Genomic DNA, 27466 nt, shown 5'->3' on the forward strand with positions numbered 1-27466 from the left:
CTCCAGGCTGATCAGGGGCTGAGTCCCATTACACTTAAGGGGAACAGCAGCCTTACAGCAGAGCTGCACCCCCACATGGACCCTGCATTTTCCTCCTACAGGCACCAAGGCAGCTGGAGCCAAGCCTCATCTCAGTTTTTCCCCTGGAATTTCTTGGGAGTAATGCTGAGTGTGGTAACAAAGCCTCCAGAGAGGCTTGCTGAGTGGGAAGAAGGTGAATCCTGGTTGCTGTACTTGTTTTATTACTTCAGGTACTACAGGCAAGTGGCAAACACCGCAGAGGAGGCCAGAGCGAGGGCTGTCCTGATGCCAGTTACAATGTGATACCGCCACGAGTTTGCCCACAGATCTGCTGGTGACTACCCTGTTTGTGTGTGTGCTCTCCCCATGCAGGGCACAGCAGCTTCCTCCCCTGCCTGGGAGAAGAGGGAAGAATTTACCTCAAAGGAGTGGTGAGGGGACAGGGCTGTGCCAAGTGAAGGAAGCAGGTTCGGTGAGTGGAACCCTTCACCCTGCAAGCACCTGAGGGGACCTGGGCAAGTGCCTGCAGGTGTTCAGAAACCTGCTCCAAGTGTTGCAGTCCTGTAGTGTGGGGTCATTAAGCAGCTAAAAGGTACAAACATGCCCTGGCCAGACCAGTGCACTGAATCTGAGTGGATTTTACTCCTGTTCCTCGAGTCCCAAGCAGTGTAGAGCAGAGGTAGGACAGTGGAGAAGGAAAGAAAGTCACATCACCAGAGAAGTGAAGAGGTTGTTCTCTTGGAGGACAAGGGCCGTGCTCTGCTCAAGCATGCTCAGACCTTCTTGGCCCTGCATCCTCCTGACAACCAGCACAGTACTGCTTTAGAAGTCCTACTAGAAGAAAAGCAGAGATCTTGCTGGAGAAGCTGCTCTCCAGTACCCACTTCCACATCATCACCACCAGCAGCAGCTTGTTTCAAGACCCAGTCTGAGGAGTACACACTAAAGCCCCAGCCATCTTCCAGCTAAATGAGACTGCTGGCACCCCTCCAGGCAGGAAGCAGAGATGATGCCTGCACAGCCAACAGGACAGTTGTACCTCCAGTGACAAGCTGAAGCTTGAGGTGTCATCTCATGTGTTATGGAAAAGGAGTGGAGAGTTTTAGCAGGATGGCCACTGAGACAGTTGCCTACTAGTGAACAGTCCTCTCCTTCTGTCTCTGGTAGTCTGGAAGGGAAAGAGAAGGCACAGCTGAAAGGGCTGGAGTGACAGCAGGAAATGAGCCAAAACAGCAAAGGAAAACATCTTCTGTGTACACCTCACCCAGCAGGGGCAGCAGCTGGCTTTAAAATACCACACGTGCCCCCCAGCCACTCATTTCAAGTTACTTTGAGGCATCTAGAGCAAAAGTTAGGTTAAAATCTCCCTGTTTTGCTCCTTTTTTCTTCACACAAGGGTCAGTTTCCATTTTAAGAGCATTTCCCTGCTGTTGGGCTTGATTTGGCCTCTCCTTTATTCCCCCCTTATAGCTATGACCTTCGTGGGTGCAGAAATCAAGAGCTGATGCAATCCTTTTCCCCTCACTAAAGAACTTCAACGTTCTTAGGGAGAGATAAAAACCACACACAGTGCCCACCACTGGCACAGCTCCACTAGTGACAGAATTCCTGTGCTGTTCAGGGACAAACAGCTCTTAAATCCCCATTTCCACCCAACAATTCCCCCCCAGCTTTTAGCACTGTGTTCCTAAATCCTACTCTGCAAGTTTTCCTACGTGGCAGCTGAAGCCAGTCCTTGCTGTCCTGATTGCCAAATCGAAGCTCAGTGTTTTTCTCTGATCTGTAGGCTCATGAGCACTAAGCTGAGGTGGACTCAGCAGGGACACAGCCTGCTGCAGGAGGAGAAACGCTGCTGTGTGACCGGGAGCTGGCGGGCACTTACTGTAGGGGAAGTAGCGCACACGCATGGTGATTTCACGAGCTGTCTTCAGGATCTCCACTGCCTGAAAGCAGAAGGAGTTGCTCAGTGACCTGACCAGCCTGGAGGACAGGCAAGGAGAACTCGGCACCAGCTGAGGTGCTGCAGGTTGGAAGGAAAGGAGATGCTGTGTGCATGGATTCCTCACCTTGCTGTGCTCAATGTCCTGGAAGTCCACATCGTTCACTGAGAGCACCTGGTCCCCCTCCTGCAGCCCAGCTCTGTGTGCATCTGAGTCAGGGATCACCTGTGGAGGGGACAGCACAGACAGCAGCAGTGACTCCAGGCACGGCAGCCTGCCCCAGCCCCCACCCAGCGCAGCTAAAAGGGCCTGGAGAGGATGTGGAGCAGGAACTGCGCCAGCAACACTCCATGGGCTGGGGAGATCAGAAGATGGTGCAGGACTGTCTCTGATTGCTGCTTGCTGCGTGGCAAATTACAGCTATGAGTCTGGAGATGCATATAAGGCACCTGACAGTCTCCATGCACACCCAGCTGGCTCAGAAACACCCAAGGGGACAGACAGAAGACGGGGAGGGAATGGCAGAAGGACAGACACACCTTGGAGATGAAGATCCCCAGCTGCGAGGCTTTTCCTCCCCGGATGTTGAAGCCCAGCTGTGGGAGAAACCAGCAGTGAAATGCAGTTGTTCCCTTTGACCCTGGAACCCTTCCTGCTGCTCATATGTCTCTTCCACATGGAGCAAAGGTGGTGCAGCTTCTAGCCAGGCAGCAGCAAACACCAGTGAATCCCTTTCTGCTGTCTGTGGTGATCTGACCTCGAGCACCCAAAGGACCTCCTGGCCTTTAGCAGCTCCACACCCCAAGACACTGCACTTCTCTGCTTCACTCACAAAGCTTTCTGTCCCCTCTCTGGCACAGCAGAAGCAAAACCCCATCTGTCCTACCAAGTTCCTAGATGAGGAAAGTACCAGGAACACCATCTGAAGCACTGTGTCCAGCTCTGGAATCCTCAGCCCATGAATCACAGAACCATAAAACTGTTTTGGTTGAAAAAGACCTTTAAGGTCACCAAGCCCAACCATTAACCCAGCACTGCCAGGTCACCACTAAAGCAGGACATGGAGCTGTTTCAGCTGTCTAGAGGAGGCCACAAAAATGAGGAGGGCTGGAACCTCCTGTGAGGACAGGCTCAGAGAGCTGGGGTTGTTCAGCCTGCAGGCTCTGGGGAGACCTTCCTGTGGCTTTTCAGTACTTAAAGGAGACTGCAAGAAAGATGGGGGACAGACCTTTCAGCAAGGCCTGTTGTGGCAGGACGTGGGGTGATGGGTTTAAACTAAAGGAGGGAGATTCAGACTCGGCAGAAGGAAGGAATTTTTTTGCACTGGGGATGGTGAGACACTGGCCCGAGCTGGTAGATGCTCCAGCCTTGGAATCATTCCGGGTCAGGTCGTTTGCGGCTCCGGTTGCAGATGTCCCTGCTGACTGTGGGAGGTTGGACCCTGTGTCTCCCACCCGAGCCATTCCGTGATCCTAACCCACCAGAGCGGGGCCGCGGAGGGGGCCCGCGGGGGGCGAAGCGGGGTCTCACCTGCGCCCCGGGCGGCTTCTTCAGGACGATGGTTCGGGGCAGGAACTGGGTGAGCTCGTTGTTGTAGTCGGGGTGATAAACCCTCTGCAACGCAAGGCGGCGGCCGTCAGGCGGCGGCCCCCGACAGACGGCCCCGCGCCGGGCCGCGCTCCCCGCCGCCGCCCCCCCGCCCCGTCACCTCCCGGCTCCCGCGGCCGCCGTCGCCTCACCTCGTGCGGCGGCACCCAGGCGGGCGGGCTCTCGTAGGGCGGCAGGAAGACCACCGGGAAGTCGTCGTAGGGCAGCCGCCCCTCCATGCTGCCGCAAGGCCTGCCGGGACCGCCGCGCCCGCGCGCGCCCCGCCACGCCTTCCCCGGCGCGCGCCTGACGCGCAGCCCCGCCATTGGCCGCTGGGCCGCGCGGCCCCGTTTGAATGCCGGCGGTTACGGCGCCGCAGTCACAACGGGCAGCGGCTCCGGGTGCGTCCGGGCGCAGCGGGCTGGGACGAGCTGAGCCAGGCCGAGCTGAGCCAGGCCGAGCTAAGCCAGGCCGAGCTAAGCCAGGCCGAGCTAAGCCAGGCCGCGCCGCGCCGCTGCGGGGCCGGAGGCCGCCTTGCGGGACCGGGGCTCGCGGCCTAGAGGAGCGGGTCGGTGCCGGGCGCGGCCTCTTGTCCGGCGTCCCTAGGGCTCAGGCTCCGGCCTGCCGGCTCCGGCCCGCTGGTTCCTTCCGGCCCTGCGGCCCAAGCCCGCTCCGGTCTCAGGCCCCGCGGTCCCAGGCTGGGGTTTGGGCCGCAGCACCGTGCCCCTCCCCGGCGGTACTCCCTTGCGTGGCCTCATCCGTCTCCGTTTCTCCGCAGGGCGGCCGCGGTAGCTGAAGATGGTGAAGGAAGATGACAAGGGGATCCCGGTGCGCGTGGCGCTGCGCTGCCGTCCTTTGGTGCCGAAGGAGATCAGCGAAGGCTGCCAGATGTGCCTGTCCTTTGTGCCGGGGGAGCCGCAAGTACGGGAGCCGGCTCTCGGCGCCCGGGGCTCGGCCTTGCCTTCCCGGGGCTCGGAGTCAGGATGCCGGGGCGGCTCGGTCAGCGCGGTGTGTTCTTCTCTCCTTTGCAGGTGGTGGTGGGGAACGACAAGTCCTTCACGTACGACTACGTGTTCGACCCGTCTGTGGAGCAGGAGGAAGTCTTCAACACTGCTGTTGCCCCTCTCATACGAGGCATCTTCAAAGGTCTGTGCTGATGGGGTTTAAAAGTAGCGGGGGAGGGGTTGGGGCGGGCTCAGCAGTGTGTACAAGGGGGCTGTTCAGTTCTCCATTCTGATCTGCTTTTTCTCTGATCCTCTCAGACAATGAAGTCCTGTGCAGGCTCTGGCCTTTGGTGAGAATCATGGAGTTGTTTCTTGCCTTTTTTTTTACAGCTCTTTGTATTCCTCAGGGTTAACAAAAGTACTTTTGGTTCCTGAAGCTGTTGATGTAGGAGAAGAGCATTTTATCAAGAGCAATGTGATGAGCTGCTAGGCATCCTGAGCCAGAAACTTGCACTGTTTAAATGGTTATCTCTAGTGAAGCAACAGCACGGTCTGAAAGAGCTGGAATACTGATTTTATCTGTTTGGGAGAGCTCTTCATTGATTGTTTTGCTCTTAATGTAATAACACTAAGCTGTGCGTAAAGCTTTTGTGGGGACTGCAGCAGCTCTCTGATGAGGAGAGGCTGAGAGTCTCGGGGCTGTTTAGCCTGGAGAAGAGCAGACTGAGGGGGGATCTGCTCAGTGCTGATCAACAGATAAAGGGCAGGTGGGGGGTAAGAGAATGGGGCCAGGCTCTCTTCAGCAATGCCCTGCAACAAGGCAAGGGACACAAAGTTGAACCCAGGAGGTCTGATTTGAACGTAAGGAGAAAATGCTTTCCTCTGAGGGTGCTGGAGCCCTGGAGCATGCTGCCTAGAGAGGCTGTGGAATTTCCCTCTCTGGAGAGGTTCCAAACTTGCCTGGGCAACCTGCTGTGGGTGACCCTGCTTTAGCAGGGAAGCTGCACAAGATGACCTCCAGTTCCTTTTGTCCCTCACTGTGCTGGGCTCTGTGAACTGGCCCCGAGGAGCTGCTCTTCTCTGGGAGGATGATTTTACTGGAATGCAGCTTTGTTCACTTCCTCTGGTTCTCACCTGACTGATCCAGGTGCCCTTTGTTCCCTCAGGGTACAATGCCACAGTCTTAGCCTATGGACAGACTGGGTCTGGGAAAACTTTCTCCATGGGAGGTGCCTACACTGCCAACCAGGAGCACGAACCGAGCGTGGGGGTCATCCCTCGGGTCATCAAACTGCTGTTTAAGGAGAAGGAGCAAAGGCAGGAATGGGAATTTTTCCTCAAAGTCTCTTATTTAGAGGTAAAATATGGGCTATTTTCAAACTGTTACAAAACTGTGAGTTTGACATAAAACGGGGTTTAATGAGGCCCTCTCCTTCAAGTGATATATGTTTATTAAGTCCAAACCCAACGTGACCTAAGACTTGGGGCAGAGTGCCTTGAAATTGTCCAGTAGAAAAAGGTCTGGGGGTGTTGGTGGACAGTTGGCTGAGTATGGGCCAGCCTGTGCCCAGGTGGCCAAGAAGGCCTACAGCATCCTGGCTTGCCTCAGCAATCGTGGCCAGCAGCCCCAGGGCAATGATCCTCCCCTGTACTCGGCACTGGTGAGGCCACACCATGGACACTGGCTACAGTTTTAGGGCCCTCCCTACAAGAAAGATGTTGGAGTGCTTTATCAGACCCAGAGAAGGGCAGCAAAGCTGGCAAAAGGTCTGGGGAAGAGGTCCTCTGAGGAGTGGCTGAGGGAACTGGGGTTGTTCAGCCTGGAAAAAGGAGGGCTGGGGAGACCCTCTCACTCCCTGCAGCTCACTGGAAGGAGGTTGGAGTCAGGTGGGTGTTGGTCTCACTCACAAGTGACAGGATGAGGGGAAATGGCCTTAAGCTGTGCCAGGAGAGATTTAGTTTGGACATGAGGAAGAATCTTCACTGAGAGGGCTGTCATGCCCTGGAAGAGGCTGCCAGAGACAGTAGTGGAATCATCATCCTTGGAGAGGTTTAAAAGCCACATAGGTGTAGTGCTGAGGCACAGGGTGTAGCAGTGACCTGGCAGTGCTGGGTCAGTGCTTGGGCTTGATGACCTCAAAGGTCTCTTCCAACCAAAACCATCCTGTGGTCTTGATGTCAGCTGTCTCCTGTGAGGCTGCTGACTCTGGCTTGCTGGTTTGCTGCTTTCAGATCTACAATGAGGATATTCTGGACCTGCTGTGCCCCTCGCGAGACCGCTCCCCGATCAGCATACGGGAAGATCCCAAGGAGGGCATAAAGGTCTGGTGTCCTGCTAGCCATGGCTACAGGAGGGGGTGACATGGCTCAGGGTGAAACTACTGTCTGACTGCTTGAGCTCTTAGCATGTGGCAAGCCATCACAGCTGCTCATTTCACAACTAAGGTGTTGGTCATAGAATCACAGCATTATCAAGGTTGGAAAAGGTCATCAGGTCCAGCCATGACCACTGGACTTACTCAGAGTAGCACCAGTGGGGTTAGACATTCAGGACAAAGCTGCTTGCAAGTCCTACTCTGGTTTGCCTTTGAGGGCTGATTGAGGTGAATATCTGATAAGATACTTGAGATCCCTTCACCAAACTTCAAGCTGTTGATGTAACATTCCTCAGTGTGCAACAAGAGGATCCTGCTGGGAGACTGAAGTGCCCAAGTTGATAACACTTTTATGTGCTCCTAGTGCAGAAAACCCTTCTGCTACTGCTTGCTGTGTACTTGTTCTGTGCTGAAACTTCTGGCCACTGCTTGTGCTTGCTTCATGGTTTGCTTGCAGTGGTTGTCCTACAGCTTAGGTATGAGAGACACCTACAGCTTTGTTCTGTGAATGTTTTTGTTGTGTGTCATCCTGTGCTGCTTCTGCTCATCTCTGAAGTCCAGGGATAAGAGTTGCCTTGGGATGCAAGGAGATGAGACAGGCCCTTCAGGGAAAGCTCAAGCTTGCCAAGGAGCATGACCAGTTCTTGCTTCTCAGTCCCCTCTGTTCTTTGTGCTCTTCACTGTACAGTCACAATAGGCTCTCCCCTCATCAGCCAGGTTCCCTGCTCTCTGCCTGTCACAACTTTCAGCTCCCAGTTTGGCCAGGGCATATCTGAGGGCAGCTGGGGATTTCTCTGAGGAGCTTTGTCTCCTTCCCATAGGTCATAAGGAAAGGCTGGGGGAGCTGGGTCTCTTGCAGCAGGAGAACCTGAGGGGTGACCTCCTTCATGCTGGGAGGACAGAGCCAGGCAGGCTCTGCTCAGAGATGTCCAAGGACAGGACAAGGGGCAGTGGATGCAACCGGGGCAGAGGAGGTTCCACATGAACAGAAGGAAAAACTTTCCCTTTGAGGGTGACAGAGCCCTGGAGCAGGCTGCCTAGAGAAGCTGTGCAGTCTCACTCAAAACCTGCCTGGATGTGTTCCTGTGTGAGCTGCTCTAGGGTGATCCTACTCAGGCAGGGTTGGACTCAATCTTTCAAGGTCCCTTCCAACCCCTACTGTTCTGTGATTCTCAGCTAGCTCAAGCTCCATCCCATTATTAGCAGGCACAGAGGAACTTGGAGGGTGTGTGTAAGAATAGGATGGGGGAGTGATTGTGAGACTTGGTTGCTGATCTGAGAGTTTTCCTGGGGGAATCCATACCAGGCCTCTGGCTTGAAGCGAGACTCAGGCTTGGGGATGCATGTGACACAGACACTTCACTTTGCCCCTGCAGCCTGAGACAGAGCACAGCTTTCCTGATTTCAGCTGGGGTGAAGAGGAAGCAGAGGCTCAATGATGCTTTCTTCCTTGCCTGCAGATTGTAGGGCTAACAGAAAGGAAAGTCTCCTCTGCCCAAGATACTGTGTCCTGCCTAGAGCAAGGCAACAACTCCCGGACGGTGGCCTCCACGGCGATGAACTCGCAGTCCTCGCGCTCCCATGCCATCTTCACCATCTGCATTGATCAGAAGAAGAAGAGTGACAAGTGAGTGTCATCACCCAGCCTCTCCTGGCAGCTGCTGGAGGGCAGGCTTGCTCCAAATGCTCTAATCCTGCCCTCCTCTCTGGGTCTTGGCTGAACTCCGCTGAGCTCCTCTTGCCACACTTCCCTTTTGGCTGTCTCTGGTAGGAAGTACATTTTTCAGCCCAGTAGTTCAACCAGTAACCACTGACCTGCCCCTTGCCTAACCAGATGTTTACCTGGGAGAGTGAAATAGTCTGTTTCTGCCATAGGAACAGCAGTTTTCACTCCAAGCTACACCTGGTTGATCTGGCTGGCTCAGAGAGACAAAAGAAGACCAAGGCTGAGGGAGACCGGCTGAAGGAAGGTCTGTAGGAAAGGGACTGGGGTGGTTTGAGCTCTTCAACCACTTTTGAGTTAATGCATTGGATCAGGAAAAGGAAAGCAGTCCTTCAACCTCTTATAATGTGATTTATTTGTTTAGTTTAATTGTAACCTTTAGTTTTATTTGTAATAAGGCTGGGAAAATGCTCCCCTGGGAGCTGTCCAGGTGTCTCTTCTCACTGTTACCTCTTTGTGTGCAGGCATCAATATAAACAGAGGCCTCCTCTCCCTGGGGAATGTCATTAGTGCTCTTGGTGATGAAAATAAAAAGGGTGGGTTTGTCCCCTACAGAGACTCCAAGCTAACAAGGCTGCTGCAAGGTAAGAGACAGATGGTGGCAAAGCTGAAATCTACAGAGCTGGCTCTGGGGGCCCTCCTATGATCAAAAGGTTGAAGGAGCCAACATGTGTTAGGGTAAAAGCAAAAGCTAGAATGCCATGCAGCTGGTTAAGAACAAAAATGTTCTCAGCCAGTACTTAATGTTGGAAGATAGTGTGGGTTTTGCTGCCTGCATAACCAGGGGAGAGCTTGGGTAGTACTGGGGGGTAGAAGGGGAGGGAAAACCTGGAAGAACTGTGCCAGAAGTGGCACATCAGTTACAGCAACTATCCAACAGGACAATATTCTTGGGGCTTGAGTCATAGCTTTGGGGCTTTGGCTTTCAGAAGAGTGGGGCAGAGGAGAAAGTGGAGAACACCATGAAATACAGCTGAATAGCTTCCTTTAGCCATAGTATGGAGATGCCCTCATGCACTCTTAGATATCTTGGGCATCTTGACATCAATACAGGCTGGGAGATGAAGGGACAGAGAGCAGCCCTGCAGAGAAAGATTTGGTGATGGACCTGAGCTTGCAATGTGCACTCCCAGCCCAGAAGCCAACCATCTCCTGGGCTGCATCCCCAGCAGTGTGGGCAGCAGGTTGAGGGAGAGGATTCTGCCCCTCTGCTCAGCTCTGCTGAGACCACACCTGCAGTGCTGGGTCCAGCTCTAGAGAGACATGGACACATTTGAACTGATGCAGAGCAGGCTATAAAAATGACCTGAGGGCTGGAACCCTTCTGCTGTAAGGACAGGCTGAGAGAGTTGGGGTTGTTCAGCCTGGAGAAGAGAGAGCTCCACAACCTTGTGGCCTTTCAGTACTTAAAGGGGCCTGAAAGAAAGCTGGGGACAGAGTTTTTAGCAGGACCTGCTGTGACAGGACAAGGGGTGATGGATATAAAGAGGAAAATTCAGACTAGACCTAAGGAACTTCTTTTTTTCCACTGAGTGTGTGAAGACACTGACCCAGACTGCCCAGAGAGGTGGTAGATGCCTCATCCCTGGACAGGGCTCTGAGCAACCTGCTGTAGTTGATGTCCTTGCTCAGTGCAGGGGGGTTGGACTACATGATGGCTTTCAAAGGTCCCTCCCAATACAAATCATTCTCTGACCTTAATGATGCTCTCTTGATAGTCTGTCTTGTTCTCAGTGATGCCTTGTTTTCCTCCTCAGACTCTCTGGGTGGTAACAGCCACACTCTGATGATTGCCTGTGTGAGCCCAGCAGATTCCAACCTGGAAGAAACCCTCAACACTCTGCGTTACGCTGACAGAGCGAGGAAGATCAAGAACAAGCCCATTGTCAACGTGGATCCTCAGGCAGCTGAGCTCCATCACCTGAAGCAGCAGGTACTGGGTGCTTCACTCATGAGGAGTAGGTCTGTCCTTTTGGTACTGAGCCTGGGAAGCAGCTCTATGGAGAAGGACCTGGGAGTGCTGGGGGACAGGCTGCTCCTGAGCCAGGCAGTGTGCCCTCAGGTCCATGAAACCCAGTGGTCCCCTGGAGTGCATTGAGATGATTGTGGCCAGCAGGTTGAGGCAGAGTCTCCTGCCTCTAGATTGTGCCCTGGTGAGAGGCCACAGCTGGAGTGCCCAGCTCTGGGCTCAGCAGGTCAGGAGAGACAGGGGAAGTACTGGAGAGAGTCCAGTTCCAGTGGAGGCTACAGGGATGCTGAGGGGACTGAGGAGCAAAGGCTGAGAGTCCTGGGGCTGTTGAGCCTGGAGAAGAGCAGACAAAGGGAATCTGAGTGATAGTTAAAGGGTGGGGGACAAGAGGATGGGGCCAGACTTTTCCCAGGGACAGGACAAGAAGCAATGAGCACAAACTGGAGCCCAGGGAGTTCCATGAGAACAGGAGGCAGTATTACTGCCCTGTGAGGCTGCATGAGCACTGCACCAGGCTCTCCAGAGAGGTTGTGGAGTCTCCTTTTCTGCAGAGACACCAAAACTGCCTGGACACTGGGCTCCTGGGCAGCCTGCTGTGGGTGACTGCTGTAGCAGGAGCATTGGGCTAGATAGATGATCCCCAGAGGTTCTTGCTCTATTTACTCTGTGGGGAAGGTTTTTAAGTGTGAATTATTTGTCTTTCTAGGTACAACAGCTGCAGGTGCTGCTGCTGCAGGCCCACGGGGGCACCCTGCCAGTGTCTATCAAGTAAGCTTTGTAGCTTAATGGCCCTCACATACTAGCAAAGGCTCTGCACCCTCTTTGCTCTAGACAGTGCAGGCCAGTGAGGCTGGAGCCAAACTAGTTGCCTTCTAGTAAGATCTGGATGGGTTTATTGCCCTTTAGTTCTGTTGTGTCACACTTGCTGATATTCCCTGTGTGGGTGGGATTTTACTTTGGTATCAAACCCCTTAAGACTGCAGAAATCCTCTGCAGAAAATGAGAGGAACCAGGCAATGGCTCCTAACCCAAGATTTCTTTCTTAGACCCATCCATTCCTCCTCTTCCTCACCTCCTTAGCTCTAAATGTATGGCACCTCCATGTCTCCTCTTGAAGGCATAAAATGCAAGGCAGAGTTGGACTGTGTAGGTGGTGTCCCCACAGGACATTTCAAAAGCCAAGCCCCAAGCTCTCTGGGGAATTTGGAGGCAGTTTCAGTGCTGCTACAAACTCTAGTGAGGTGGTGTTGATAAGCAAAGTGCTCCTTAATATTTCAGCAGCATGGCCCCTTCTGAGAACCTCCAGTCCCTGATGGAGAAGAACCAATCACTCATGGAGGAGAACCAAAAGCTGAGCCGAGGGCTGAGTGAGGCTGCTGGGCAGACAGCACAGATGTTGGAGAGGATCATTCTGGTGAGTTTCAGCTACCCAGGAGGGGCTTTAGGTTCCATTTTAGCTGAAGGTTAATCAAGTAGCAGCTCCTGTACTGATTAGTGGCACGATGGGAATCCCTCTCCTTAACATTTCACATCTCGAGCTATCAAAAGTCTTCCAGAGCCTGTCAGAGCCTATGGGTCTGGTGACTTCAGTGGGCAAAAGTGTGCCTGAATCTTTCAGCTTGTCTCTTAATGATGTAAATACCACACTCTTTCTCTCTCACTCTTACTCTGCTTGGTTTGGATTCACCAAGGTGTAAATTCCTGCTAGGAAGGACGTTAAGTCTAAACAAACTGCTGGTGATGATCACCCTGGTGTTGATTTGTCCCACACTGACAAGCTTCTCTTTTGCTACAACTGAATTGGCTGTTCCCTGCCTCCTTGTCCTGCTTTGCCTGCACTGCAGTGTAATTCTGGCTTCTTCTAGGTAGAACAAGAGAATGAGAAGGTGAATTCCAAGCTGGAGCAGCTTCAGCAACACGCTGCGTAAGTCTGTCTGCACCCTGCTGCTGCTGAGCACTGAGTGTGTGTGTGGGGATCACTTGGCCCCCCCAAGAAGGACACTAAGGTGCCTGAGAGGGTCCAGAGAAAGGCAATGAAGTTGGTGAAGGGTCTAGAGCATAAGTCTTGTGAGGGGGAACCAGGGTTGTTTAGCCTTGAGAAAAGGAGGCTCAGGGGAGACCTCCTTGCTCTCTACAACTCCCTGAAAGGAGATTGGTGTGAGGGGAGTGGTGGTCTCTTCTCCCAAGTAAGAAGTGATAGAACAAGAGGAAATGGGCTCAAGTTGCACCAGGGGAGGTTTAGGTTGGACATCAGGCAGAATTTCTTTGCCTGAAAGGGTTGTCAAGCCCTGGATCAAGCTGCTCAGGGCAGTGGTGGAGTCCCGGTCCTGGAGGGGCTTAAAAGCTGTGGAGATGTGGTACTGAGGGCCATGGTTCAGTGGTGACCTGGCAGGGCTGGGCTGATGGTTGGAATTGATCTGAAAGGTCCTTTCCAGCCTAAACAGTTCTATGGTTCCATGGATACAGTCAGCCTGTTCATCCAGAGCCCTTGGGTATGGCCAGTGGGGAGAGCTGTTTCTTATTGGCATGTGTGACACTGAGTCCTGGCCTCACTTCAATGTCTGCATTGCAGATGCAAGGTTGATCTGCAGAAGCTGGCAGAGACTGTGGAGGATGAGGAGCTGAAAGGGAACATAGAGCTGATTCGCAACCTGCAGCAAATGCTGTCTGAGCTGCAGGTAGGACTGAGTCCTTGTGCCAAGCAAGCTGAGCTGTGGAACCCAAGGGTCTTCTGCTGACTCAGTGATCCTCAAAGGTCTTTTCCAACATTAATGATTCCACTCTGTACAAGCCTTGTTTCAGAAGCCCAGGGATTACAAGCATGAAATGATTCTTGTTATCTACCTCAAAACAAGCTGTCCTGCTGTTCTCCTGATGCTGCAGGGAAGCCACTGGGGCTTGAGTGGCTGCATGTGGTTGGAGAGGAAGAGTTTCCATAGAAGAATCTGGGAGGGGGAGATCAGCAGGGGTTTAAAATCCAAAGGCTGGAAGGAGGATCATAAACTTGGTAGTGTTAATGAGCAGCCCAAGTGGCAAGGATGTGAGGTTGTTAGACATTGCCAAATGTTGGTGTAATTGAGCAGCTTCTCTGTTTGCCCTTTCTAGACACTCCATCTGCTCTCAGCCTCCCTACACTTGTGAGGAGCTGGCTGCTAGTGCTGCAGTTGAGGGCAGAGTAGAAGATGGCTTGTCCAGCTAGTTTAGGAGGAGTGTGCTCACCTTGCTAAGAGAGGAAGGCAATGGCATCCCCTCCCTGGAGAGAGGAGGACATGATGCTTTGTCCTTGTAGGCCAGCAAACTGTTACCAGCTTTGTTTTACTTCAGCTGTCCCATTTTGAACCAAAACTCTCTTATTTGTCCTGCACAGACTGAAAGTGCTGTTGCAATGGAAGAGATGGCAAAATCTGAGCAGGATGATCCAGTGGTAAGTGGGGGGAGACCAGAAGAGCAACCTTGATGGGCATGGGTTTATCACCTCACCACTTAGCTGCCCCCTTGTGCTGCTCTTCTAAGTCCCAGCGCTTTGTGTCACTCCTGCACGTGCTGCCTTTCTCTGCTCCCTTCTCAGTGTCTTCCAGAGCAGGAACCTCTTCTCATTTCATGTAAAAGAATTCATTTCAGGCTTCTGCAGAAGCTGTGATCACATTAAAGAGCTTTGGCTTGGCCTCTCCTGCTCACTGCTGTATCCCTTCCAGGAAGCAGAAATGGGCCAAGATGCCAAGAGGTCCTCTGACTACAGCACTCAGCACGCCCTCCGTCAGGCACAGATGTCCAAGGAGCTGCTTGAGCTGAATAAAGTCCTGGCTTTGAAAGAGGCCCTTGCCAAAAAAATGACTGAGAGTGGCAGCCAGCTGGAGCCCATTCAGTGCCAATACCAGGTAAACTCCTCAAACAGTTCCTGTAAGCCTGTGTTCTGCCTTTCCCCCCACCCCCCAGTTAATGCAGTCCCTGAAGAAGGGAGGGAGTAGATCTGTCCCCTCAGCAGCATGTTCTTGTGGGGTCTGTATTTCCTGAAGTGTGTCCCTTGGGCATAGCAGGGAGTTAACAACAGGTGTCAGCAGAGAAGATGAGGGGCTTGGCCATGCCCAGCTATCTACCAGTAGCTCTCTGTCACCAGAAGATGCTCTTTTCCCTGGTAGCAGCTATTAGCCCCTAGCCATTCAGTGTGAAATGAGCTGCTCTGCTCTTTACTTGGAGGCTTGCTTGGCTGCACCAGCCCAAAATGCAAGTCCTTTGCTGTGAGCTCTCAGTACAGCCAACTGCTCTGGCTTCCCCTGTTCAAGAGCTGTGCTGGGACCTCCCATCTCTGAAACTGCTCAGTCAGAACATCTAGTTTATGTTTGTGTGATCTGAGTGCCCTTTTGACACTCTGCTTCTAGAGAAGGTAATTTATGGCCTGTAACGTAGTTTCCTGAGGTCTTAAAGTTTTGTCTCTGAGTGTAATTTCAAGGTTTTAATTTGGAGGTTTCCTACTCTTACCCTTTCTAGACTAACATCAAGGATCTGGAATTGGAGGTCAGCAATTTGCAAAAGGAAAAGGAGGAGCTGACCCTTGCTTTGTTTATGGCCAAGAAGGATGTCAACCAAGCCAAGTAAGAGCAACTCTGTCAGCTGTGTGGCTTAGAGATACTGGAAACTGTGTTCATGCACCTGTGGAAAATCCATGGTCTTGCACTTCTGTTTGTAAAGCTCTTGGATGCAAAGGGCACCTGGGTTGTGTGGGTTGCAGAGCAGCCTGGTGATGGCTTTCCCCCCTCAGTGGGAAAGAGAACACAGTAGCAGCATTTTGTCATAAGGTGTCTCTAAAGCTGGAGAGTACCTGTTTGAGAACAAGAGCAGCTGGGGGGGGGTTGGCTTTAGAATGGAATAGAATTAACCAGGTTGGAAAAGACCTTTGAGATCATCAAGTCCAACCTATCATCCAGCACCATCTGATCAACTCAACCATGGCACCAAGTGCCTCAGCCAGGCTCTTCCTAAACACCTCCAGGGATGGGGACTCCTCCACCTCCCTGGGCAGCACATTCCCATGGCCAATCTTTCTGGGAAGACCTTTCTCCTCACCTTGAGCCCAGACTTCCCCTGGCACAGCTTGAGACTGTGTCCTCTTGTTCTGGTGCTGGTTGCCTGGGAGAAGAGACCAACCCCCACCTGGCTACAACCTCCCTTCAGGTAGTTGTAGACAGCAATAAGGTCTTCTGAGCCTCCTCTTCTCCAGGCTAAGCAAGCCCAGCTCCCTCAGCCTCTCCTCCCAGGGCTGTGCCCCAGACCCCTCCCCAGCTTGGTTGCCCTTCAGGATGTGTTCTCCTTGCAGACTGAGTGAGAAGCGTCGGAAGAGGCTGCAGGAGCTGGAAGGGCAAATCAGTGAGCTGAAGAGAAAGCTGAATGAGCAATCCAAGCTCTTGAAGCTGAAGGAATCCACAGAGCACACTGTCTCCAAACTCAACCAAGAGATCAGGGTAACCAGCCCTTAACATGCAGTCCTCAGGCTTGCTTTGATGGAGGCAGAGCAGCCTCCAGACACAAAATGCTCACTTCTGGTTTGGTAGACTGAGAACACTCCATTTTGGCAGGGCTCCCTTGGCTCCATGACCAGAACTGCTGCTGTAATACAGTAAGCAGGTGACTGCTGAGGCTTGGAAGCATGGAAAGTACAAAGTGGCTGATAATTTATGGCCTCCACTTGAATCCTCTCTTGATTTTTCCCTCCCTGTCCTCTGCATGTTTGGTCTTCCCTTCATGCCTTAAAAGATGAATTCCTGGGTTTCAGTGCTTGGAGGAGTGTCCTTTAGCCATGTACCAAGCAGGCAGCACACTGTAGCAGTTCCCATCTGCTTCCTTCCTAGGGGACTGGGGGTTGAAACTACCCAGAGCACAAATCCTGGGCAATTCTTCCAGCCCCCTTGTCTGTTTCAGGAGATGAAAAGCCAGAGGGTGCAGCTGATGCGCCAGATGAAGGAGGATGCTGAGAAATTCAGGCAGTGGAAGCAGCAGAAGGACAAGGAAGTGATCCAGCTGAAAGAGAGGGTGAGCAAACAGCCCCCTAAACTCCACCTCCCTCTGAAGAGTGAAAGGAATCTTTGGGGTGTTTGCTGCAAGGCTCTGCCTGACCAGCAAGCACCTGGGGAATGCTTTGAAGGCAACTTCAGTTCATGGTTGCCACCTTTCACCAGCTGTCAGAAATGGTCTTCCCTTGTCTATGTCTGGAGGCCTTAGGGCTATCAACAGAGTTGTGAGGACTCAGCTCTAAAGCAGAAGGCAAAAAATACTTCATATCTTGAAGTAGATGAAGCTGTGGGGGTGGCCATGGAATGGGAGGCAGCTAAGCTTGCAGAGGCTTGGCTGCTGGGTCTGCAGGCAAAGAGTTGTTAATGAAATGCAGGTGCTGGTAGCTCCCAAGTGTGGTGGGCAGCACCCAGCTGCACCCTGAGCTCTGGCCTCCCAGCAAGTCTCACTGTAACAAGTCTGCCCTCAGTGCTTTGGGATGTAAGCCTTCAACTTCTGGTTTGCAGGTTTTCCAGCCTTTAGGCTTCTAAACCTAGTCAATGAGCAGTGTGGAGCCCCTGGTAGTCATTTGAAGCCTAACAGCCATTTGCACTCTGAGGCACTACGTGGCTTAAGCTGCTAACAACCAGAAGTCATGGCTATGAGGCATCTGTGCTGCAGAGCATCAAAAGTGGTTGTGCTGTGCCAGGAAGTGTGAAACTGACCTTAGGTGGTGTGACTTAGGAGTCTTCCACCTCTCCCAGCATGACTGGATGTGTTGACTGAGAAGCTCCCCATGAGCCAGCAGTGAGATCAGGCAGCCCAGAAGGCAAATTGTATCCTAGGCTGCATTGGGAGGAGTGTGGCTGGCAGGGCAAGAGGGGATTCTGCCCCTTGACTTGGCTCTGCTGAGACCCTACCTTCAATACTGTGTTCAGTTCTGGCATCCCCAGCTTAAGGAGGACACAGAACTGTGGGAGCAAGTCCAGAGGAGGGCCATAAAGATGATCCAAGGGCTGGAACACCTCTGCTGTGAGGATAGGCTGGGAGTGTTCAGCCTGGAAGAAAAGACCCCGGGGGGACCTTTAGAGCTGCGTTCCAAAACCCCAGGGGATCCTACAGGGAGGCTGCAGAGACCCTTCCCATAAGGGCATCTGGAGACAGGACAAGGCAGAAAGGTCTGAAGCTGAGAGAGTAGGTTTAGACTGGATCTTAGGAAGTAGCTCCTCAGTATGAGGGTGGTGAGAGTGTGGAATAGGCTGCCCAGGGTGGCTGTGGATGTCTGCTCCCTGGGGATGTTCAAAGCCAGCTCGGATGAGGCCTTGAGCAGCCAAGTCCAGCCGAGAGGCGTCCCTGCCCATAGCCTGGAGGTTGGAGTAGGTGATCTCTGATGGCCCTTCCAAGCTGAGCCATTCTGTGGCAAGAAGTGTGGGAGAGCACAGGTGTTGTGAGCAGGGAGGTCTGCAGCTCCTCAGCCTTCTCTGCCGGCAGGATCGCAAGCGCCAGTACGAGCTGCTGAAGCTGGAGCGGGACTTCCAGAAGCAGGCCAACGTGCTGCGGCGCAAGACGGAGGAGGTAAGCAGCCAGCGCCTCCCTGGGGTCCTCTCCAGCTCCTGGGGGCCTGCACGCTGCTTGCAGCTTCTCATGGGGTAGGGAAGAACTTCTTCCAAGTAGTGTGGAGGTCTGCTTGTGTCTCTGTAGAATGACACCAAGCTGGGAGCAGGAGTGGATCTGTTAGGGGGTAGGAGAGCTCTGCAGAGGGACCTGGCCAGGCTGGGCAGATGGGCAGGGTCCAACAGGATGGCATCCAACAAGTCTAAGTGCTGGGGGCTGCACTGGAGAGCAGCCAGGGACCTGGAGGGACTGGTTGACAGCAGCTGAGCATGAGCCAGCAGCGTGCCCAGGTGGCCAAGATGGCTCAGTGCTTTGGGACACTAAGTCTTAGCCTCTGGGGTTGCAGTCTTCAGGCTCCTAAAACCTCTGTGATGGGCAGTGTGGAGCTCCTTCTAGTCACTTGAAGCCTAACAGCCACTTGTTCTCACGTTGCCCAGAAAAAAAGTGGAGGCTCCAAGCCTGGAAGTGTTCCAAGGCAGGGCCTTGGGCAGCCTGGTCTAGCAGGAGGGATCCCTGCCTAGGGCAGGAGGTTGGAACTAGATGATCTTCAAGGTCCTTTCTAACCCAAACCACTCTATGATTCCAGTTTTGCTTCACTCTCAAGCTGGCACACTCTCTTCTTGTCCCACTGTGGGTACCTCACATCTTCAGCTGCTGCAGCTGTAAGTAGCTGCTGCTCAGCTTCTCTTATCAAATGCTTCCCAGGCAGCAGCTGCCAACAAGCGCCTCAAGGACGCCCTGCAGAGGCAGCGAGAGGCCGCGGACAAGCGCAAGGAGACCCAGAGCCGGGGCATGGAAGGAGTCGCTGCCCGGGTCAAGGTAGGTGACAGCGTGCTCTGCACCCCACCAGGCAGCAACCTGCAGCTCTGCCAGCCCAGGGCCTGCTGCTGGGCTCAGTGGTGTAGGTGACCGTGTGCTCTGCTCCTCTGCCAGCCCAGGGCCTGCTGCTGGGCTCAGTGGTGTAGGTGACCGTGTGCTCTGCTCCTCTGCCAGCCCAGGGCCTGCTGCTGGGCTCAGTGGTGTAGGTGACAGCGTGCTCTGCACCCCACCAGACAGCAACCTGCAGCTCTGCCAGCCCAGGGCCTGCTGCTGGGCTCAGTGGTGTAGGTGACAGTGTGCTCTGCTCCTCTGCCAGCCCAGGGCCTGCTGCTGGGCTCAGTGGTGTAGGTGACAGCATGCTCTGCACCCCACCAGGCAGCAACCTGCAGCTCTGCCAGCCCAGGGGGTGCTGCTGGGCTGGATGGTGGGAGAGCAGAGGAACATGGGGTGATGTTGAAGGAAGCAGTGTGATGGTTCCATTTATCTGGGAAGGCATTTCAGAGAAGAATTGAGCCCTGAGGTTGGGCCTACAGGGGACTCCTACCCTGTTCTTTCATCCCCCAGAGCTGGCTCGCAAATGAGGTCGAGGTTCTCGTTAGCACTGAAGAGGCTCGACGGCACCTTGCAGACCTCTTGGAGGACAGAAAGATCTTGGCACAGGAGATCCTTCAACTGAAAGAGAAGAAAGAGGCTGGAGAGAACCCCCCTCCAAAGCTCAGGGTAAGAGGAGAAAATGCCCTTTGCCCCATCCCACACCTCTGGTTGTTCAGCCAGTAGAGTCCTAGAATCATTTTGGTTGGGAGGGACCGTTTAAGATCACTGAGTCCAACCCCTAACTCAGCACTACCAGGTCACCACTCAACCATGCCCCTCAGCACCACACCTCAGCTCTGTGGCTTGCTTTTTATTCACTCCTCTTTGCCCTTTTGCCTCAGAAGGGAGGGGTGGAGATAACCCTTCCTTCCAGAAAGGGAGGCAGTGTTACTGTGCTCTGGTGCCTCAGGGAGCAGAGCTGCTGAGGTAACCTTTTCCTTAATGCAGTGAGTCTGTGAGTGGGTCCTACCCCTGATTAAAGCCTGTAGGAGCTGCCTCCCCTCTGCTGAAATGTCTGTGTGGCAGCCCAGCCCCTGGGCTTTCCTTCACCTGTTGCTCACTTGTGTCCACCCCCACGCTCCTCCAGAGGCGCACCTACTCCCTGGCAGACCTGAAGGCATCAGAGATGGACATTTCCTTATCAAAGCAGATAGAAAGCCTGGAGACTGAGATGGGGCTCAGGTAAGGCAGCACCACAAAGCTGAGCTACACAGCCTTGCCTCCATTGCTTCCCCTCCACCCCTTATTTCTGTCTACAAGTGTCCTGTTGGACACAAGAGAAAGGAAAGTGACTTCTACAGGTGAGGAGTTCAGAGCATGTGTGCTTCATGAGTTGAATTTATCCTGAATGGGGGCAGTTTTATCCTGGACATAGAGAGGATGCTTCTCAGTCACTGACATTGCTGTTCTTGGCTGTCTGTGAGCCTCTGTCTGAGGCAAGCACTGCACTGTCAGCTGGATGTGTGGAGGGGATTAGAAGCTCCCCGGGGCAGCGCTGCAGACCCCAGCTGCCATCCTAAGCAGTCAAAAACTGAACTTGGACTCTTTAATGTTCTGTTAGAACTTCAGCCCAGATCTCCTTGTGTTGTAACCTCAAAGCCATGCTGTTTCTCCCACAGGAGTGCCCAGATAGCAGACCTGCAGCAGAAGCTCTTGGATGCAGACAACGGAGATCGTACGAAGCAGCGCTGGGACAGCATTGCAACCATCCTGGAGGCTAAATGTGCCTTGAAGTATCTCCTTGCAGAGGTAAAGTCTGAGTCTTCCTGGGTTTAACCACTAAAACACCCCCAGTCTGCTTAGCCTTCAGAGGAAGTGACCAACAGGCTGCCAGCAGATGTGAATTCAAATGGAGAGCCCTTGTGCTGGGGCAGGTTTAGCTCCCTCACAATCTGAGGTTAAAATCTTCTCCTGTGCTGTAGATCACTTTGGGGAGTGAAAAAAACAGGGAAGGGGGCAATGGAGTAGACAGGGGTCAGAGATCAGCTGAAGCTGTGCTTAGAGAAGGCTTGCATGGAAACAGGATCATATCACAGAAGAGCTCAGATTGGAAGGGACCTCAGAGATCTACTCCAACATCCCTGCCATGGGCAGAGACACCTCTCAACTAGACTTGGCTGCTGAAGGTCTCATCCAGCCCAGCCTTGAACACCCCCAGGGAGGAGGCATCCACAGCCCCCTTGGGCATCCTCTTGCAGAGTCTGCTGCTGCTGTTTCTTTTGCTAAGGCACTTGTGCAGTGACTCAGCTCAGTGAAGTCCTTACCTCAGCCCAGAGGGGAGTTTCTGTTCCTTTCCCTCCTGTGTGTGGGGCAGGGGTCTGTTGGATGGAGCAGGCTGTTGTTAATCCATCACACACTTCCACAGTGGCAGTCAAAAGTCTGGCTCTGAATCTCTCCTCCAGTCTCCTTGGTGCTGATGGCCATCCCAGTTCTCAGGGTGGCTGGGAGGTTAACAGAAACACTTCCCCTTCAGACCACCCCATGTCTGTCCCAGCTGATGCTAGGAAACATGGGACTCAGTGGCCTGAGCAAGCCTCTGCTTTTGTCTTTCAGCTGGTCTCCTCCAAAGTGCAGGAGAGCAAGCTGGAGAGCAGCTTTCAGCAGAGTAAAGCCAGCTACTCAGACATGCAGAAGATGCTGATGGAAGAGAGAAACCACATCATGGAGAGGGAGGCTGAGTTCCAAAACCAGCTTCTGATGCAGGAGCAACAGCACCAGGAGAAGGTAAAGACCTGAGTGACAGAAGGCCTGAGAGCTGCTGTGCCTTGGGACTCTGAGCCTCAGATCTGCTCAGAGAAAGGCAAAGGGCATCTGCTGAAACCTACCTGCTGCAGCAGATCTGACCAGGGTTTGCTGGGCTCTTGCAGGTAGTTAACACAAGCCTGAGACATCTCCTTATGCATCTTCTGTCCTGTCACTCAATAACTTTCCTCAGTGCTTTGAGGCTGTTGCTCCTCTGAGCCTCAGATCACTTCTAAAGTAGGTCAGGGCAGAGTCCAGCTGCAAGAGGCAGAAAATCTCTCTGAAATGGTCAAGGTGTTTGGTGGCTGAGCTGCCAGGTGTCCCTTTAGCAACTCAGCCCTGTTCCCCTCTGCTGTGCTTTTAGGTCCTGTACCTGCTTAGCCAATTCCAGCAAAAGGAAGCAGCAGAGAAGAAGTTGGAAGACAGTCAGGAGAAACAGCTGCAGGAGCGGCTCAGGTTCCAGGTAGAGTCCAGATGTGGCTTGCTGGGGTTTGCTCAGGGCTGCTTTATGCTCTTGCTGGTCCTTTGAGCAGAGCTCCACTGTGCTGCCAGCAAGGGAAGAGCTTTGGTGTCTTCAGATCAGCATTGCACACTGCACTTCCTTCTCACTAACAGAGCTGAGTGCTGTGGCAAGCTCCTGTGGGGGAGTGTGTGCAGGGCTGAAGTCCAGCAGAATCAATCCTGGCTGCACCTAGCTTGGGGATGAGCCTTGGAAAGAGAGGGAGGTTTAGCTCTTGAGTGGCTGCTCTGAAAGGATCAGCTTCTCTGTGCTGGCAATGCTCTGTGGGAAACAAGGCTTGGGGTAGCCCTGATGATTGTCCTGATGGAGTCAGAGCTGATCCCCTCTGACCTTGCAAAACAGATCCACATATAACCTGCCCCAAACAGCTGTTTGTGCTGCCCCTGCCCAAGCCCACAGACTTCTTGTCTCCTCTTGCAACCAGGAGGAAGAGCTGCAGAGAATGGGTGAAAAACACCAAGCACTTCTCCAGGAAAATGAGAGCCTTAAAAAGGTAAAGCTCTGCCCTGCCAGGAGAGCTGCTTGGCTCCTGGTGCAGAGCTGACACTGGCTTGTCCTCCTCAACAGGAACTGCTGCTCCTCCAGACTGCCAGCAAACAGGACACATCCTCCAGCTTCCCAGATGCTTATCAGTACATTCCACCCAAAGTAAGGATTTGTGTGCTTCTGTTGTGCTTGGCCTAATGTTGGCTTTCAAGAGCCCTGCTTCCTTTCTCCCAGGTTGCTGTGTGCATGGCACCTTGTTCTGCTTGCTCCTGCTCTCTTTCTTCTCTGCTTCAGGCAGCCTTTGAGGCTTCTGTTCCCAGAGTACTTCTGAGAGCAGCTTGCAATCGTGTTCAGATCTGTCTTTACAACAGACAGACCCCAACCCCCAAACCTGTTTCCTCAGTGCCCAATCCTACCTGACTCTGTGTGCTCCTTAACCCAGCTCTTGCCTCTGGAGCATTCCCAGCCTCTGAATTTAGGGAGCAAGGCAGACCACTTGGTCATTGCCTTGCAAAGAGTGAAGTGGCATAAATGATCTGAAACTCTTGCCAAGGCTGCCACAAATCCATCAATTTTCCAATGATTTAGCAACTGTTTATTATTAAACTCCATCAGTTTCAATTGATTGAGCTTTTAATCCCTACCAACCTAATCTTTGGTCTCTTCCCTAATCCTTTATCCTCCTGGGCTGGCTGGGAGGGCTGGGGATGAATCTTTGGTCTCCTCCCTGATCCTGTACCCTCCTGGGCTGGGGGTGAATCTTTGGTCTCTTCCCTGATCCTGTGTCCTCCTGGGCTGGGGATGAATCTCTGGTCTCTTCCCTGATCCTGTATCCTCCTGGGCTGGGGATGAATCTCTGGTCTCTTCCCTGATCCTGTGTCCTCCTGGGCTGGGGATGAATCTCTGGTCTCTTCCCTGATCCTGTGTCCTCCTGGGCTGGGGATGAATCTCTGGTCTCTTCCCTGATCCTGTATCCTCCTGGGCTGGGGATGAATCTCTGGTCTCTTCCCTGATCCTGTGTCCTCCTGGGAGGGCTGGGGCTCTGCTGGTGGGACTCTCAAGCACCTCCAAATGCCAGCCTGGAGCCTCACCTCTAACTTCTGTGCCCAGCCCAAGGCTCGCCGGCAGACGACAGCCAAGCCTCGAGCATCAGCCTTGCGGATAGACATAGAAGAGCTGATCTCTGAGTCAGAGGAGTCTGGAGCAGAGCAAGAGGATGCAGACTGGGTGCCAGAAAAAGCAGTCAAAGGAGGGAAAAAAGCCACAACTGGGGTAAGATCCAGTTGTCCTCTTTGTTGTCATTCCCTGTTAGGGAGTGATGAGTTGGTTCTACCCCTAAGGGCCTCTCCAGGGAGGTTGCAGCATCTGCACTGTGGTTGTTGAAAGCCTCAGTGCAGCACTGCTGCTGGCCCTGGGTGTTTGTGGCCTTCTGACAGGCAACACTTTTTCTGTAGTCAGCAACACCTTCCTAAAGAGCTTTTCCTTGGACAAGTCATCTTCCTACCACAAGAAACACAAGTCCTGGCCTGCTGCCTGTGGCTGAAGTGGTCTGTGTGCTTCAGACAGCACCAAACCAGCCTTTGAGCCTTTGAGCCTCCATGAAGGAGGCTTGGGCAGAAGGGAAGGGCTGTCACTTTCCTCTCTGCTGTTCCTGCTGTGGTGTACTGCTGCTCAGTTCATTCCTAATGGGATGCAAGAGATGGTCTGAGGGCTTGGAAGGGATAGATCAAATCCAACCCCTCTATCAGAGCAGGGTCACCCAGGGCAGGTCACACAAGAGTACATCCAAAGGGTTCTAGAAGTCTCCTCATTGAGGTGGAGCCTCCTGTGTTCCACCTTGTACCCACTGCTCCTTGTCCTGTCACTGGGCACCACCAAAAAGAGCCTGGCACCTTCCTCTTGGCACCCACCCCACAGACACTTATTGATCAGATCCCCTCTCAGCCTTCTCCAGACTCAACAGCCTCAGGTCTCTCAGCCCCTCCTCACAGGAGAGAGGTTCAAACCCCACAACCAACCAGCCTCTGGGCTTGAATTGCTGTGAAGCTGGACCTCTGTGAAACATCTTCCCCTTTCACAGGGCAGGCAGCTGTCCCACAGCTCACTACTGAGTCACACCAGGCCCTGCTAAAACGTCTGTCCCACCTTCCTGATGGGCTCCCTTCTGAAATCTAGCTTCTCTTGCTGCAACTGGCATCCTGTGGACAGCTTGCAAGCAGGGGCTGGGCAGCTGGAGAGGCTTCTCCTGGGGATGCTGAAGCAGGAGATGTTCTGTGTGGGTGGAAAGCCCTGGTTCCTTTCCCTGCAGTGCTTGACTGGCTGTGACACAAACAGCTTGGGGATGGTCCTAGGAATCCTTTTGGCTGCTTGGGGTGGTGAGAGTCGAGGTGCAGCTTGTAAACCCCCCCAGCCCTTTCTGCACAGCTCTCTTCTCTCCCGCAGTGCTCCTGCAGAGGGCGCTGCAGCAACCGGCAGTGCGGCTGCAGGAAGCAGAAGCTGGGCTGCACCGCGGGCTGCAGCTGCGACTCAGAGAGGTGCAGGAACAGAGGCACTGACTCCCCGGACCTCTCTGCTACTGCATCTGTCAAGGTAAAGCTGCTGCCCCTTCCTGAAGTGCTTCAGGCTTCAGTTGGGATTTCAGCACAAAGTTTCCTGCTGCAGAACCCTGCCTGAGGTCCCAGGTCACCTCGATTCGCTGCTGCCAGCTGAGGGGGGCTGAGGATGGCTGAGGGGGGCTGAGGACAGCTGAGGGGGGCTGGGGACAGCTGAGGTCTGTCTTTTGCAGGTGGTGAATCAAAATTGTGCCTTCAGAGGGCTGCAGAAACTTCACTCACTTTCAGATGGAGAATGGAAAGGCTAACTGGGGCTGAAGGCTCAGGAGCCAGCTGAAGGTCATGGGGACCGCTGCTGGAAGTGTCTGCCATGCTCCTGGGTCTTAGGGATTTGAAGCAGGGTCCTCCCTCCCATAGCAGCTCTTTCACTGAGCATTATGAGGCCAGGTGCCTGCAGAAGTATCCTGAATGTGAATTCCCTCAGTGGCTTCAGAGATCCAGTGTGTCTTCAGCTGTGGGTGGAAGGGATGGAGATTCTCAGTGCTTCAAAATGGTTCTGCCCTCCCTGCAGGATGCCCCTGGGGCTGAGGACCAAACAAGGGAATGTGAAGGTACCTTCAAACTCAAAGATCCCACTCAAGTGGATACAGAGGAGACCTTCTTTGGCCCTGTGAGCATCCCATTGGCCTCCAAGGTACTGCCTGAAAAGCTGAGAGCTGTGGGGCTGAATGTGTGTGCAGCTTGTTGGTGGCTGGTGCTAAAACCCCAAGCTGATGAGCTGCTGCTAGACCATGCTGAAGAGCCTGCAGCTGTCCAGCCAGCTTGGACTTGAGCCTGCTGGGACCACAAAGATCAGCTGAGGGCTGGCTGAGAGATGATAGGGTGGCTCAGACTGAGAGGAGAAGGCTCTGGCCAGATCATAGTGGCCTTACAGTATTTGAAGGAGGCCTCCAGGAGAGCTGGAAAGGGACTTTATAAAAAGGCAGGGAGGACAGGATGAGGGAAGGCTTTTGGCTTCACACTGGAAGAAGCTGAGGGATAGCAACCAACTCCACAATGCTCTTTGCTTTTCTGCTAGGTCCTGAAGGATATCACAGACCAAGATGTCTTGAAGAAGCCCAACACTGCTGCTTCCCAGCTGGTGAGAGAAACTGCCACCAAACAGGGGTTCCCTTACCCCATGGGTACCCTCTGCACACTCTGCCAAATGCTTTCCCTTCCTGCTCAGCCCATGACTTGTGACTTCAGTTAAGCAACCCTTGACACTGGCCTGGTGCCCCCTCCAGTGCAGGCTGCTTGGCTCCTTCAGGAGGGGGCCAATCCTAAAATCCTCTCTAACTCTTCTGCTAGGTCCTGAAGGACATCACAGACCAATCTGTGTTGGAGAAGCAGCCCAGCACTGATACTTCCCAGCTGCTGAGAGATGAGTCCCAGGAGAACCAGGCACCCTTTGGCAAGAGAAAGAAGAGAATGCTGAGCAGCACCACGGGCTTCTTCTCTGGCTGCACCCCTGTCAAGGCACCGAGCTTAGACAGTGTCTTGTCCCAGGACTGTTCTCTGTCTCTTTAGACCACCCTGCTGCTGACTCTTCCAGGTGTTGGGAGCCCTTGCTGCAGCAGAAGCCTGATGGCTGTTGAACCTGACAGCTTCTGGCCTCAGCAAGGGTGTCAAACACAAAGCTGTGTCCTGTCCTCTGTAAATACTTGTATGTGTTGGTGGGAATCTTCCCTCTGGACTTGCTGTAGTGAGTGGAGCTGATTCTATCCAGGCTGTTCATCCCTGTCCTCACCCTGAGCTGTGACCATGCTGGGGGACAGATGAACCCAGAACCTTGCAAGAACTCTTGTCTTTGCTGGAAAACTGCTGCTGCCTCTTCCAGTACAGCACAAAGAACTGTTCCAAGCTGCTGTGGGAGGTCCACTGGTGCTCTCTGTAGTCTTAACCAAGCTGCAAGGCTCAGGGCTTCTGCACCCCTGCTGGCACAGCTCCCTCCTTGTTGAATGAAATGAGAGGTTTGCTAGCTCTGTGTGGAGAGTGGAGCCATTTTAACTTGAGTTTGTAGCTTTAATAAAGTCACTTCTAATTCTTTTAATCTC

General features: G+C 53.4%; 2 protein-coding genes across 5 annotated transcripts; one reads left to right on the top strand and one right to left on the bottom strand.

Annotated features, from left to right (window-relative positions):
- Positions 1-219: 219 nt before the first annotated feature.
- Positions 220-3831, bottom strand: PDZD11 (PDZ domain containing 11). Of its 2 annotated transcripts, XM_068157628.1 has the most exons (6): positions 3701-3830; positions 3492-3575; positions 2501-2557; positions 2088-2186; positions 1904-1964; positions 220-1189 (listed from the first exon to the last, which is right to left on the bottom strand). In XM_068157628.1, the coding sequence occupies exons 1-6, from the start codon at positions 3785-3787 to the stop codon at positions 1155-1157; spliced, it is 423 nt and encodes a 140-aa protein (XP_068013729.1). In that variant the 5' UTR covers positions 3788-3830; the 3' UTR covers positions 220-1154. The 2 variants fall into 2 exon arrangements, with proteins under 2 accessions (XP_068013729.1, XP_068013730.1); XM_068157629.1 differs by lacking the exon at positions 2501-2557 and having other exon boundaries at positions 3701-3831.
- A 61-nt stretch (positions 3832-3892) lies between these two features.
- On the top strand, positions 3893-27466 carry KIF4A (kinesin family member 4A). 3 transcript variants are annotated; one of them, XM_068157630.1, is made up of 32 exons: positions 3893-3949; positions 4327-4469; positions 4580-4694; positions 5659-5849; positions 6725-6814; positions 8328-8494; positions 8743-8837; positions 9055-9174; positions 10348-10523; positions 11266-11327; positions 11838-11973; positions 12425-12483; positions 13132-13237; positions 13927-13983; positions 14255-14437; positions 15048-15151; positions 15874-16018; positions 16476-16586; positions 18036-18119; positions 18864-18977; positions 19542-19697; positions 20158-20252; positions 20690-20819; positions 21624-21794; positions 22177-22275; positions 22757-22825; positions 22900-22980; positions 23929-24090; positions 25261-25407; positions 25942-26064; positions 26449-26511; positions 26721-27466. In XM_068157630.1, exons 2-32 carry the CDS (start codon positions 4347-4349, stop codon positions 26937-26939), a joined length of 3753 nt encoding a protein of 1250 aa, XP_068013731.1. In that variant the 5' UTR covers positions 3893-3949; positions 4327-4346; the 3' UTR covers positions 26940-27466. The 3 variants fall into 3 exon arrangements, with proteins under 3 accessions (XP_068013731.1, XP_068013733.1, XP_068013732.1); XM_068157632.1 differs by having other exon boundaries at positions 11841-11973; XM_068157631.1 differs by lacking the exon at positions 3893-3949 and having other exon boundaries at positions 4162-4469.

The sequence above is a fragment of the Melanerpes formicivorus genome, unplaced genomic scaffold (assembly GCF_026170545.1).
Source record: "Melanerpes formicivorus ecotype bairdi unplaced genomic scaffold, bMelFor1.0.p_v2 SCAF_37, whole genome shotgun sequence".
Taxonomy (NCBI): Eukaryota; Metazoa; Chordata; class Aves; order Piciformes; family Picidae; genus Melanerpes; species Melanerpes formicivorus.